Below are 12,061 nucleotides of genomic sequence, written 5' to 3'. Positions count from 1 at the left end.
ACTAAATCGAAAACCTTTATTTCACTTTGTTCGCTTCAATTTATTGAATTAAATTACACGTTATAATGAATAAGAAATACACGGACAAGGATCTTTAAATAGTGAGGGTCGGATTAATAATCGTGTTTTTTTTCGATTTAATGATCTTTTGATTTAATAGAATTCGATTTTTTTAGAGTTTAAATTTGTACAAAGTGATTTTTTAATTACATTTTATTTCATCATCGCTGATTTAATCCGATGATTCAATGGACGCAGGGGCGGATCTTAAAAAATAATTTGAAGACAGGGTCGGATGAAAATTCATATTTCTGGTTTAAAGCAGTGAAGTTAAAAGCCTCTACTGGGGTTCCACGTGGTTCCGCCCTTGGTTTTATTTGTGAAGAAATACGTCCGAAAGATTGTAGTTTTTTGAGAGAATGAGTGTCAAATTTGCAGAAAGATTTTTTGTCTTGACACAAAGAACAACCTCAACGGGAAGAAAGAGGTCTGGATCCCCGAGAGCACCATCAAATCCGCCCCTGCGACAAGGAAACTAGTTAAAGATAACAGGTGTTAGACATTTAAACTAATCACCATTCACGATATCCAGAGCAAGCTCTGCAGCTTTAACAGCCGATGCACCGGTAACACCAGCCACCGCATTAGCCGCTAAACCAAGACCTGAAAAACATGCATATCAAATTAAAATCAAAATGTCTTCACGTAATAAATTCCACACTCAAAAGAAACGACGATTTCGAACTTCGGAGGTTTTATTGCTGAGGTAATGTTTTGTATACGTTTTTCAAAGTTTTGACTATATCCTAGTGCCACCAATCGGACTGTCTGTGAACAAGCGAAATTTCAGATATGCTTGCCACCCGGGCAAGTGGATTTCATTCCTTAGATCGGACCCTGCTTATTAAGGTCATCTTCAGGAATATATCTAAGATTGACTATAAACAGTAATCGAAAAGTTGAAACTATAAGAAACCGTTTCAGACTAGTTTTTATTTCCGCGATTTTCTAAAACAGCATTAAATCAGTCTGAAATGGTATTGTAACGGTTAATATGCATTATTTTTAGAATCATACGTACCTGCTGCACCAGCCGACTGAAGAACGGCTACCGTACTTCCCGCAGCTACTGCACCACCGTTAGCCACTGCAGCTGCTGACATCATCGATGCAGCGGCGGACCCAGCAGTGATTCCAGCAGCTGTAAAACCAATCGCTGGTAGAACAAAAGGAGCTGCGACCACAGCTACGACACCGCCAAGGATATATTCCATTCTGAAATTAATTGAATGCGATTTTTTGATCAGTTATTTCGTTCAGTTGACCTGCGTTTATCAAATTGTTCAGAAAAACTTGTTTTTCTTTTCATTATCAACGATATACGAAGTTAGCACAATTGATTATTAACAAAATTGGGCATCAAAACGTTGCACGGGAGACCATGTAGTTATAGTAACACCTCGAGACATCTCAGGTAACAATCAGTAGGGGTTCACATAAGCCATTGATGCTTATGTGAATTGCTTGACAGTCCAACCCATATTTCCATATTCAACGATGGTAAACAAATTCAGAGAATTATTATTTTAGCAGTGAAATTCACCACAATCATAGAATATGTTATAAATTACAACATGAACACTAAACCAAATATAAAAACAGTCCATAGTGTGTTTAAAACTAATACCGTCTGACCACACCGAACCGGTACTGACAGTCAAACTGAGTGAACGGACAAGAAGTGGCTAAAAAGCTCTCCGCTTAAATATCAAACAGATTGAGCCGTTGTCCAATGTGTATATTTCGAAAATGTCCGAACTTTTATCTTACCTTAATTTTAAACTTCGTGCTGTTTAATCACAGAAATGAGTCTTAAAACGTATTGCGTCTCGGGAAGAAGCCGTTGATTTAATCATATGGGGTACGTGGCAAGTTTCGATACGAGTAATCGGGAAAGGCGAGGTTTCGATACGAGTAATCGGGAAAGGCGAGGTTTCGATACGAGGAATCGGGAAAGGCGAGGTTTCGATACGAAGAATTGGGGAAATCTCGCGATCGTAGTAGATGCTAATATGTAACATACTGCTGCACAATACACGCGTAGGTACACAGTACTGTCACGCTCAATGCAGTACTGTGCCATAAATACGCCAGCGTCACAAGGCTCTAGGAAATACGTTCGCATCTAAGAAGGGAGGAGGTTTCTGTGCAAAAGGGTGCAGGGGAGGGGAGGGGTAAACTTAAAGCGTACATACTTTACAAAGAGGGCACAATGTGATTTTAACAAATATTTCTGTCTGCTGTAGTTCTCGGGAAGAAGCAGTGGATTTAATGATATGGGGTAGTGTGGAAAGTTTCAATACGAGGAATTGGGGAAATCCCGCGATCCAACTGAAGCATGTTGATACTGCTGCGCAGTAGGCATACGTAGTACTGTCACCGTACTGCGCTGTAACTAGGCATTTGGCGTCTAGGAAGCCACACGTTCGCCTCTAGGAAGGGATGAGGTTTCAGAATCCGTACAAAAAGGAAGAATGCAGACGAGGGGAGGGATAAACTTAAAGCGTACTTTTACTAAGGGAGCGCAATGTTATTTAAACAAATATTTCTGTCTGCCGTAGTTTGTGTGCGTAACGTGCGTTATCCGCGAGCAAATAATTCGTTTAATATTAATGCCTTCTTTTTATCCAAATTTGGACAAGGTCAAGGATTGGAACCTTTAGCTGATGACTTTTATAGCTCAATAACATTGTCTCATTGTTTTAATCGAACCCTAATGATATCCTTCATTGTATTCGGGATGGGGGGGGGGGGCGGGGGTTGTCACGTTAAGTACGTACTCGTGGGACATGTCCTTAGACATGTACTAAAAGCGTACATAGGGGAGGGAGAGAGAGGAGGGGGAAGGGAGGGTAAGGGAGGGGAGAGAGGGAAGGGAGGGAAGGGTGAAAATCGGCAATCTCATATATCTATTAACAGAAAACTTTGATCGAATAGAAGAATTCAGATCTCGGCCTACTCTCCGACGAGTTTTTGAAATGTATACTGCAGCCCAAATTGTGTGCATTTGAACGGGTTTAGCGGTCACTCAGTCCTGGGAGTAGTTGTTTCCTATGCCCGGTTCTACGACCCTCATCCAACCGACCAAGATTTAAAAGTATATAAATTCATTAAGAACTTGGTGTCTGTGCTAATTCCAGACAGTTCTTTAGAGAGGTTTAACTCGAAACGTTTATAACAACTCTATGATGATATTTAAATCACATTTTTAATCCAATTTGGTAGAGGCCAATTAGGTTACAATATACGCAGAATATGTGTACATGTTTATGGAAAGAAATACATTGCAGAAACGATTTGTTATCAGAAGTTCGTCGTCAATGAATTCACGAGTGTCAAACACTATCGTCTCAGTGCCTTCCGTGCAACCTTAACAGCTTTAACAGCACCTACGCCGACAGCACCAGCCGTCAATTTAGTCCCTAAACCAAGACCTGAAAACAAACGAAAAACATTATAAGCAACATAAGAGATCGATGACTAAATTGCAATAGAAGGTTCAACATTTAGAAATATTCTCATATCCTATGACAACGTAATTGTTTAGAATTGTTTCTGCGATCGAGATCTTAAGTCATGACTCAAATCAGCAATAGATTTTACTACTGCAGATGCACAATCCCAATAACTTGCTATGATTTCCATGGGATATACTTTATATGATATCTTTTGAAGATTATATTATCATTAACAGGGCCGTACATAGTGGGGGACGTGGGGAGGAATTGCCCCCAGAAATTCTGGTTAGGTGCCATTTTTGCAAATATTATTGCTACATATATCCAATAGACTGCCCCATTCACTGCCCCCTCCACAAAATTCAAATGCTAGGTACAGTCTTGATTAAGCGCATCACGTACCTGCTGCACCAGCCGACTGAAGAACGGCTACCGTACTTCCCGCAGCTACTGCACCACCGTTAGCCACTGCAGCTGTTGACATCATCGACGACGCAATGGATCCAGCAGTGATTCCAGCAGCTGTAAAACCAATCGCTGGTAGAACAAAAGGAGCTGCGACGAAACATACAGCACCGGCAATCACGTATCCCCGCATTCTAGATTCAAAAATTCGCTACTTTCAAAAAAGACCTGTATGAAAAATACAAGTACATCCACAGCATTAACAATGGAAAACAGTTCGAAATACGAGTCGAAAGGTAGATATTAAAGGTCAAGTATAAATTGTCCTATCACAGACAGTCAATGGTTATCATTTACCGTTAAGAATTAATACAGTTTAGGAAGTGTTAGGGACGGAACCAAACATTTGAGCAGAGGGGGGTCAAGCGCAGGGTTTTCTCAGATACGTGTGATTTCATCTGTATTTCATTGAAAATGCATTAATTAAAATTCGTGAATTACCTACAGTAATTTCTGGCAGACGCCGCCGAAACAACTATCATTAATATGATTGATAATGCTACGAGAAAATATTCGAGTCGAGACCCCTAAAACTCCTTGGATCCAACCCTGAAGAGTATATAAATGGTTGAATGATAATGATGACAATGCAAGATGTATTACTAGTATAATTTGTATGTCAGTTCACCTTATCTGTTCATTTTCTTGATCGATTGAATCACGTAAATAGGATCAATCTCATTATCGGTTCATAAGTGATGAGTGACCGTTATAGCGGAAGTTGCCAAATTGAAATTACTGCACGTTCATCATACGTCGTCATTATGTGCGATTTGTCACTGATATTTTTTTTTCTTAACATACTAAACTGACGCATGACGTAGAAAACTGATCTGGTTGCGTGACTGACGAATCTACCTCGCAAAATAACCACCTTGGAATTGTTATCGCGACGTTTTTTTTTTGCGTAGCTATCCTTTCATCAACGGCTTATCGTAGGTTTTTAAAGACGTAACTTCGATCTCACAGGAGACCCTCGTATCCAACGTAACGTATTATTAACAAACAACAAATTACAAGCACGTCGCAACTCTGTAATCCTCGCTCATATACTTAAAGATAACGCGTCGATGAGAAGCTGCATCATCTCGAGCTCCGAAGGGAAAATTCTTTGAATTCAAAAAAAAAATCTAATCTATCGAATTTCTTCAATAAGCTTCGCCGCACTGTTGATGATAACTCGCGTTATAATCGTATTTTGATGACAAGGATGGTTCGATAACGCCGTAGTTGATAAAATATTAAAAACAAGCAGAGGATTTTTATCTCAGCTTGAAGTAATCATTTTGATGGAATGATTATACTAAAAAGAATCAGCGTCATCCAATCGGTGTTAAAAAGTTAACAATGAACTTCGGTTTCCTATCTGATAATTCAAATACACTTTACCGCCCTATACAATTTTCTGGGTATTTCTAGTAAGCATTTTCTAGCATGATGGATAAAGTCAAATAATAGTAGAATATTAGTCTTAAACTGAAATCGTGCGAGAAATAAATCTGTTAGTTTTATCAAACTGAAAGCACAGCGATTTAACTACTTACATAGGACCAGTCTAAAAGCTATTTTGATTCTATAATCAATCTAACAACTTGAGATCAGTCAGCTCATCTTGGTTCTATAACCAATTGAACAATCTGAGACCAGTCTTAGCTGATTTTGGTTCTATAATCAATCTAACAACTTGAGATCAGTCAGCTCATCTTGGTTCTATAGCCAATCTAACAGCTTAAGATCAGTTTCAGCTCATTCTATAACCAATTGAACAATCTGAGACCAGTCTTAGCTGATTTTGGTACTATAGCTAATCTAACAACTTGAGATCAGTCTAAGCTCATTTTGGTTTTATAGCTAATCTTATAACTTAAGACCAGTCTGAGCTCATTTAGGTTCTATAACCAATTGAACAACTTTAGACCAGTCCTGGGACCATTTTACAGGTCGCAACTATATAAATATGCATAATCTCGGCTGTTAACAAAATGTATAGAAATTTCTCGTAAATTATCGAATGTGGGACCGTAATCTACAACTACAGTTTACCTCGCGAACGAGCAATGTCTATAGTCGACCATTTATCTCTCGTGTCATGCCCGAAACTTCAGCCGAAAATAATCGAGTCAAAACATTTCCATATGACCAGCTGTGTATGCGGATATAGAAAAGGTAGATTTGTCATGAATGCGACACGAAAGATAAACATCAACTCGTCAAGTTTAAATAACATTCATATATTGATTAATGACGTTAACGATTAACGCATCGGCTCGCTGGAAAATCAGATCGATAGAAATATGTATAATACTGCGACCGAGTGACAGAGTTGAGCATCATTGAAGAAAGCGCCTTTATTTACTGACAATTCCGAGATGAACCTCGATTCTTATAGTTGTCATTATAAACGGATGCCAATTCGAGTTGTTTGAATGTCATTTCGACGTTATTCTAATCGTTAATTGTTACGTCAGTTCAAGATGTTGTCGGTCTAGTTTTATCGAAAATTGATGAATCGAACGATATAAAAATCCCAAACTCGGAAAAAAATGTCCGCAGATATTGAATTTCACCAGTTAATTGTCCCTAATTTTCCACTCATATTCCGCTACACTGTATGATATACTACGGAATTGTCCCACTTTTTTACACGAGTGATTGATCAATTTTGATCTAATTTCAGTAAAGTCCCTTATAAACCCACTACACCTGCCGGAAGGAAAACAAGGGGCTTGATTTTGAAATCGCAAATCGAGGCATGAAAATGATGCTTGCTGTATGAATCTGTATGCGAGGGGAACGAATGATGCGTGATTGTGTGTGTTTGAAATTCACCCAGTCCTGGCAGTGGTTGTCCGTCGCTCTACGATCCTATCGTGTAACCAACAGTGGTAAATCAGACGCTAAGGTTCTTGGTGAAGTTTTAAGGTGATTTTGATTTGATTTGAACACTTTATTTTTCAAATATAATTTACAGCATAGTGTACAAAGCCTAATACAAAATACAGTAAATTAGACCTGGAGGGGCCTGTAGAAACTAAGGAATAGTTTGTATAAAACAGGTCCCTCAAAAGAGAAAAGAAAAAAAGAGAAATGCAATAAAGAAAATAATATGCACACAGTCAACCCTTAACACACAAAATGCAATCAAAGTAAACTATGATAACAGCTTGATTAAGATATAATCATTTAATAAGCCAGTTATTTTCTGAAATATTCCAAAAACAATAATTTTAGTTCGAATAGGTGCTTCAAACAAGTATTCCTGCTTTCTATTGGTTCTAACATTCACTATTATAACATCTTGTTGTATTCGTATTTATATAAAATGTTATGTATGACTATCTGTTATAATTTCACTTGAAAATAAACTATATAGCCATATAAGAATACAGATATAACTGTGTGAACGGCGGGTTTTGTTTTTAGCGATGTAACATAATATGCAGGAATAGCGCGGCGTAATGCGATGAAACTGTCCCTCGATTCTACGTGTATTTTTCCATTTGTTTCTCATTAACTAATTTCAGTCCGCGATGACGAATTGGAAAGCGACGAAAAAATATGCCACACGCGCCGCTTTTCTTCACCGTCAGAAAATACATCTCCATTACAATCTCATAAACATGGAAAAATTACATAAAAATGTGCGCGCCATTTGGCAGGAGAGTGATGCGTTTTTTTCCACCTAAATGACTCGCGGTGAAGGATGATAAAAGCCGTAAATATGCACCACGGGCTGCTGGGTCGCTGCTGGTGCTGCTGGTGCTGATGGTGCTCTGGTGCTGATGGTGCTGCTGGTGCTGCTGGTGCTGATGGTGCTGCTGGTGCGCTGCTGGTGAAAACAGTAGCGCCGTACAGTGAGATTCAAACGAGAAAAAATGAGGCATAAATTGTAGCTGATTCGGGCCACAGAACAAATTGGTTGAAAAAAGAATATTGGTTGAAAAGAATAAATTAAAAGTCAACTAAGTTGTCTTTTCAGCACGTGCTTTTTAAGATCTTCTTTTCGATAGATCATGCGAGATCCGAGGCAAACAGAGTCCGTTTGAAAACATCCTCGAAACCCGATAATAATTACTGCCGGTTTCTAGTAGACTTTTTTTCTAGATCCACGAATGACATAAGAATTACTAAAAGATAAGTTCATGACTTATTGACTTGATAAGACTTAGCGTAACCGTAAAAGGAGGAAACAACCACCAAATTCAACATATATCTCGCCCAGCTATTGAAGCGTTAGAAAGCGTGTATTATGAGATTAAGGAAGGTGTCATCGTGTTTTTGTGCGTCATTCGTATCAATATTATCGTGTATCCCAGTCAGGAATTCCTGGAGATAACTATTTGGATTAGGTAGAAACAGTTTAGCTCAAGGAAACATTATTTTTCATTCGTGTGTGTGTGACGCCAGGACAGAGTGTTTCATTAATGGTTGCGTTGTATCCTAGACAGTGGCCTTGGTAGCGGTCTTTATGGTGAGAGTTTCTTATCGATTTGGTACTTGTCTATCGAGTCCCAACGGAGTGGTAAGTTAGCAGGTAGTTGCGCTATATACACTGCATGTAGTCCGACCGACACCTGATCGTTCCAATTCCCAGGGACTGCAGCACAGTTCATGCGGTATAGTCGTTCGACAATAAACCGCGTGATATTCAACAGTTTTTGCGACGATGGAGATGACAAAAATGGACAAAAGGACAGAGATTCATCCATCCGTTTACGTATCGACAATTTTCTCATATTTCTCATATTCATATTCCAAAAGGAGTTTCGGTTGGCGACTAGAACAGACACGATGTCGCGTGTATGTAATACAATCAGTTAACGAGAAGAAATTTATATATATTTCGAGGTTTGCGGTTCAGCTATTCGGTAATGATACGTGGTTGAGTTGCCCTCAGGCGCTCGACCTCCACGTGGGGAAGCACGGATACACTGCGCCGTCTACGTCGGGTTTTACTACTTTTCCCTTTAAAACTGGTCCCTTGAGCGAGCGCGCTACATGAAGAGAAACCTTTCGTAAAATTTTAATTAGAATTTGTTCGGCGGAAATCTTGATATCTGTTCACCGCGGGGAACGATGTCATTTCATTCCAGGCACTGTATACGTCACGAGGTGACCTAGAAATGTCACTGCAACTGTAGGAGGAGCTGTTAATACAACAGGCCCGACCTGAGCCGATACCGATCATCAGATTGACCCTGCAACGGAAACCAATGTCAATAAAACCTTTCCAACTAAATGAAATATTTACAGCAGTCCCAACCCTACCGAGTTCCCTGATTCTCAACTCGGTGAAATATTTACAGCAGTCTCAACGCTACCGAGTTCCCTGATTCTCAACTCGGTGAAATATTTGCAGCAGTTTCAACGCTACCGAGTTCCCTGATTCTCAACTCGGTGAAATATTTACAGCAGTCTCAACGCTACCGAGTTCCCTGGTTCTCAACTCAGTGAAATATTTACAGCAGTCTCAACTCTACCGAGTTCCCTGATTCTCAACTCGGTGAAATATTTACAGCAGTCCCAACGCTACCGAGTTCCCTGATTCTCAACTCGGTGAAATATTTACAGCAGTCTCGACGCTACCGAGTTCCCTGATTCTCAACTCGGTGAAATATCTACAGCAGTCTCAACGCTACCGAGTTCCCTGATTATCAACTCGGTGAAATATCTACAGCAGTCTCAACGCTACCGAGTTCCCTGATTCTCAACTCGGTGAAATATCTACAGCAGTCTCAACGCTACCGAGTTCCCTGATTCTCAACTCGGTGAAATATTTACAGCAGTCTCAACACTACAGAGTTCCCTGATTCTCAACTCGGTGAAATATTTACAGCAGTTTCAACGCTACCGAGTTCCCTGATTCTCAACTCGGTGAAATATTTACAGCAGTTTCAACGCTACCGAGTTCCCTGATTCTCAACTCGGTGAAATATCTACAGCAGTCTCAATTCTACTGAGTTCCCTGATTCTCAACTCGGTGAAATATTTACAGCAGTTTCAACGCTACCGAGTTCCCTGATTCTCAACTCGGTGAAATATTTACAGCAGTCTCAACACTACTGAGTTCCCTGATTCTCAACTCGGTGAAATATTTACAGCAGTTTCAACGCTAGAGAGTAAGGAATAGTTTACATTTCACTTCATACTCGGCGAGGCTGAAAAACGGATATACGTAAATGTCAGACACCGCGACAAATCTCACTAATTCTAATTATCATCGATCGCCTTCGTAAAATGAAATTCATCCTCCATCGCAATTCCACGCAAGTCGAAAACAATGTTTACCGTTAAATTGATTACCCGAAAAAAACTTCAATTCAAACCAAACGATCTCAACCATGTAAATAAATGTGTGTAGACGTAATTAAAACACGAGTATCCCGCGGAGATTTAAAGGCGTTAATGATGTGTAGGCCGCGTTACAACGGGAATCCGCAATCACATAATCAACGTTTTAATGAACTAGATCGTTGATTAGTCGGTGAAGGTGAAGGCCATGATATTGTTAAAGTACAGCGCAACTTTAATTATGTTAATCAACCGACTTTATCTAGTCAATCAAATCACCGAATATTAAATTCATTTTTCTTATCAATCGATTGATTTAGCTTCATTCGATTTTTTTTTCGTCTTAAAATATGGATTGACCCTGTTATTCATTTGGTTGGTTAATTCGTTTGTTATGATTTGATTGATGTCCCATAAAAACCCATAACACACCCGCCGGGAGCGAAACAGGGGTTTAAATTTGAAATCGAAAATCGAAGTCCATATATAGTTGTGTGATCGGTGGTCGAAGCTACAGTATTTTTTAATTAAATCGAAGACGATGATTAGAAATTTCGGGGCTTCATTCGATTTTAAGCGAAACGTTGAAGAAATTCAACGCTGGAGACCGAGTAACCAACCGAGCGACGCCTGGTGGATACTCGCTTGCCACAGTAGCGTTAGACAAGGACCTATTCAATTTGACTACATTCACATTTAAAAAAAGTGATGAATGACCTTTTCGTATTTACTTATTTTCGAGTTCACTCTAAAATGGATTTTGCCTACAAGAAAAGATTGTTGCTATCAGGCCGTCAGTTTGAAGACGCATCCACAATCATGAATATCTATTATATTCAGGTTTTTGACGTTTTTGAAAGCTCGAATTGCCGCTGAAAATTCATATTGAATTGTTCGCGTCTCTTTCACCAGGCGAAATAGCGCTTAAACCGATATAATTCGAGCGTTTATCTGGCAGAGGAAATGTCGTGAAAATGATGATGCTGATTTTCGCATACCACCGCTGGCGGGGATTGACGTCGAGTCACACCCGCTGTCAAGAGTGCGTGAACTCTTTATATAAAATCCTACGATAGGAATAAGAAATAGAGAGTCTGAATCATGTATCATTCAGCTTATGACGTTTTGTTTATATCATTTTAGTCACCTTCAGATACATATCAACTTCAAGGAAACATTTTAGGTATGGAAGCTAAAATCACAGAATCCAAATTGAGGAAATTGTGTCTGCGTTGTTGCAGCGCGCATCGAATGTAACCAGTCCTAAATATTCCTTGAGCAAATAGTTTATTCGACGTTACGTTCATGTCGCACGTTAAACTGATATAACCTTATTACGTATATGCCTAATATTCATCTGCACGAATACTGCATTGTATTCATAAACACCACAATACTAGGACAGAGCCGTCAGAGGGGATTTTTGTGAAAAATTTTGAAAATTCAATCGGGCGCCGGAGATGCGTTTCGGGGCCATTTCACGGTCTCATTCACAGAAGCACGAGAAGTCGTGAGCCAACCACCTAGTACAGAGAACGACGAGCTGCTACGCGATACAGCGTGCTTTTGAGAAAAGCATAAAAAAATTTTGTTAAGCAAAAAAGTGGGGCAACTTTGGCCGTCCCTGCCGCCCCCATTCCGACGGCTCTGTGATGAAGATGAAACGTTTGAATGAACTACTAGCTCAATGCAATAACTCGTCCCGATCCTAAAAGTCAACTTCAGGTTTGTTTAATTAACTACCAACACGATGAAAAAAAGTCATCTTCAGGTTTGTAAACTCAAGG

The 12,061-nt window shown here is 39.5% G+C and overlaps 2 protein-coding genes across 2 annotated transcripts; both read right to left on the bottom strand.

Moving 5' to 3' along the window:
• Window positions 1–26: 26 nt before the first annotated feature.
• Window positions 27–1,975, bottom strand: LOC141906888 (interferon alpha-inducible protein 27-like protein 2A). Its single transcript, XM_074796348.1, has 3 exons — window positions 1,831–1,975; window positions 1,082–1,275; window positions 27–663 (listed from the first exon to the last, which is right to left on the bottom strand). Exons 2-3 carry the CDS (start codon window positions 1,272–1,274, stop codon window positions 569–571), a joined length of 288 nt encoding a protein of 95 aa, XP_074652449.1. The 5' UTR covers window position 1,275; window positions 1,831–1,975; the 3' UTR covers window positions 27–568.
• Window positions 1,976–3,249: 1,274 nt separating this feature from the next.
• On the bottom strand, window positions 3,250–4,209 carry LOC141907377 (interferon alpha-inducible protein 27, mitochondrial-like). Its single transcript, XM_074796998.1, has 2 exons — window positions 3,921–4,209; window positions 3,250–3,494 (listed from the first exon to the last, which is right to left on the bottom strand). Exons 1-2 carry the CDS (start codon window positions 4,114–4,116, stop codon window positions 3,403–3,405), a joined length of 288 nt encoding a protein of 95 aa, XP_074653099.1. The 5' UTR covers window positions 4,117–4,209; the 3' UTR covers window positions 3,250–3,402.
• Window positions 4,210–12,061: the final 7,852 nt, after the last annotated feature.

This window comes from Tubulanus polymorphus, chromosome 6, assembly GCF_964204645.1.
Source record: "Tubulanus polymorphus chromosome 6, tnTubPoly1.2, whole genome shotgun sequence".
NCBI lineage: Eukaryota > Metazoa > Nemertea > Palaeonemertea > Tubulaniformes > Tubulanidae > Tubulanus > Tubulanus polymorphus.
Note: the sequence above shows the minus strand (reverse complement) of the source record. Positions and strands in the feature narration are given on the sequence as shown.

Excerpts from the sequence above, each read along its gene's own strand:
- LOC141906888 (XM_074796348.1), bottom strand. The coding sequence starts at position 1,274 with ATGGAATATATCCTTGGCGGTGTCGTAGCTGTGGTCGCAGCTCCTTTT. Across the intron at positions 664-1,081 it reads TCAGTCGGCTGGTGCAGCAG|GTCTTGGTTTAGCGGCTAAT; the intron begins GTACGTATGATT and ends CATGTTTTTCAG.
- LOC141907377 (XM_074796998.1), bottom strand. The coding sequence starts at position 4,116 with ATGCGGGGATACGTGATTGCCGGTGCTGTATGTTTCGTCGCAGCTCCT. Across the intron at positions 3,495-3,920 it reads TCAGTCGGCTGGTGCAGCAG|GTCTTGGTTTAGGGACTAAA; the intron begins GTACGTGATGCG and ends GTTTGTTTTCAG.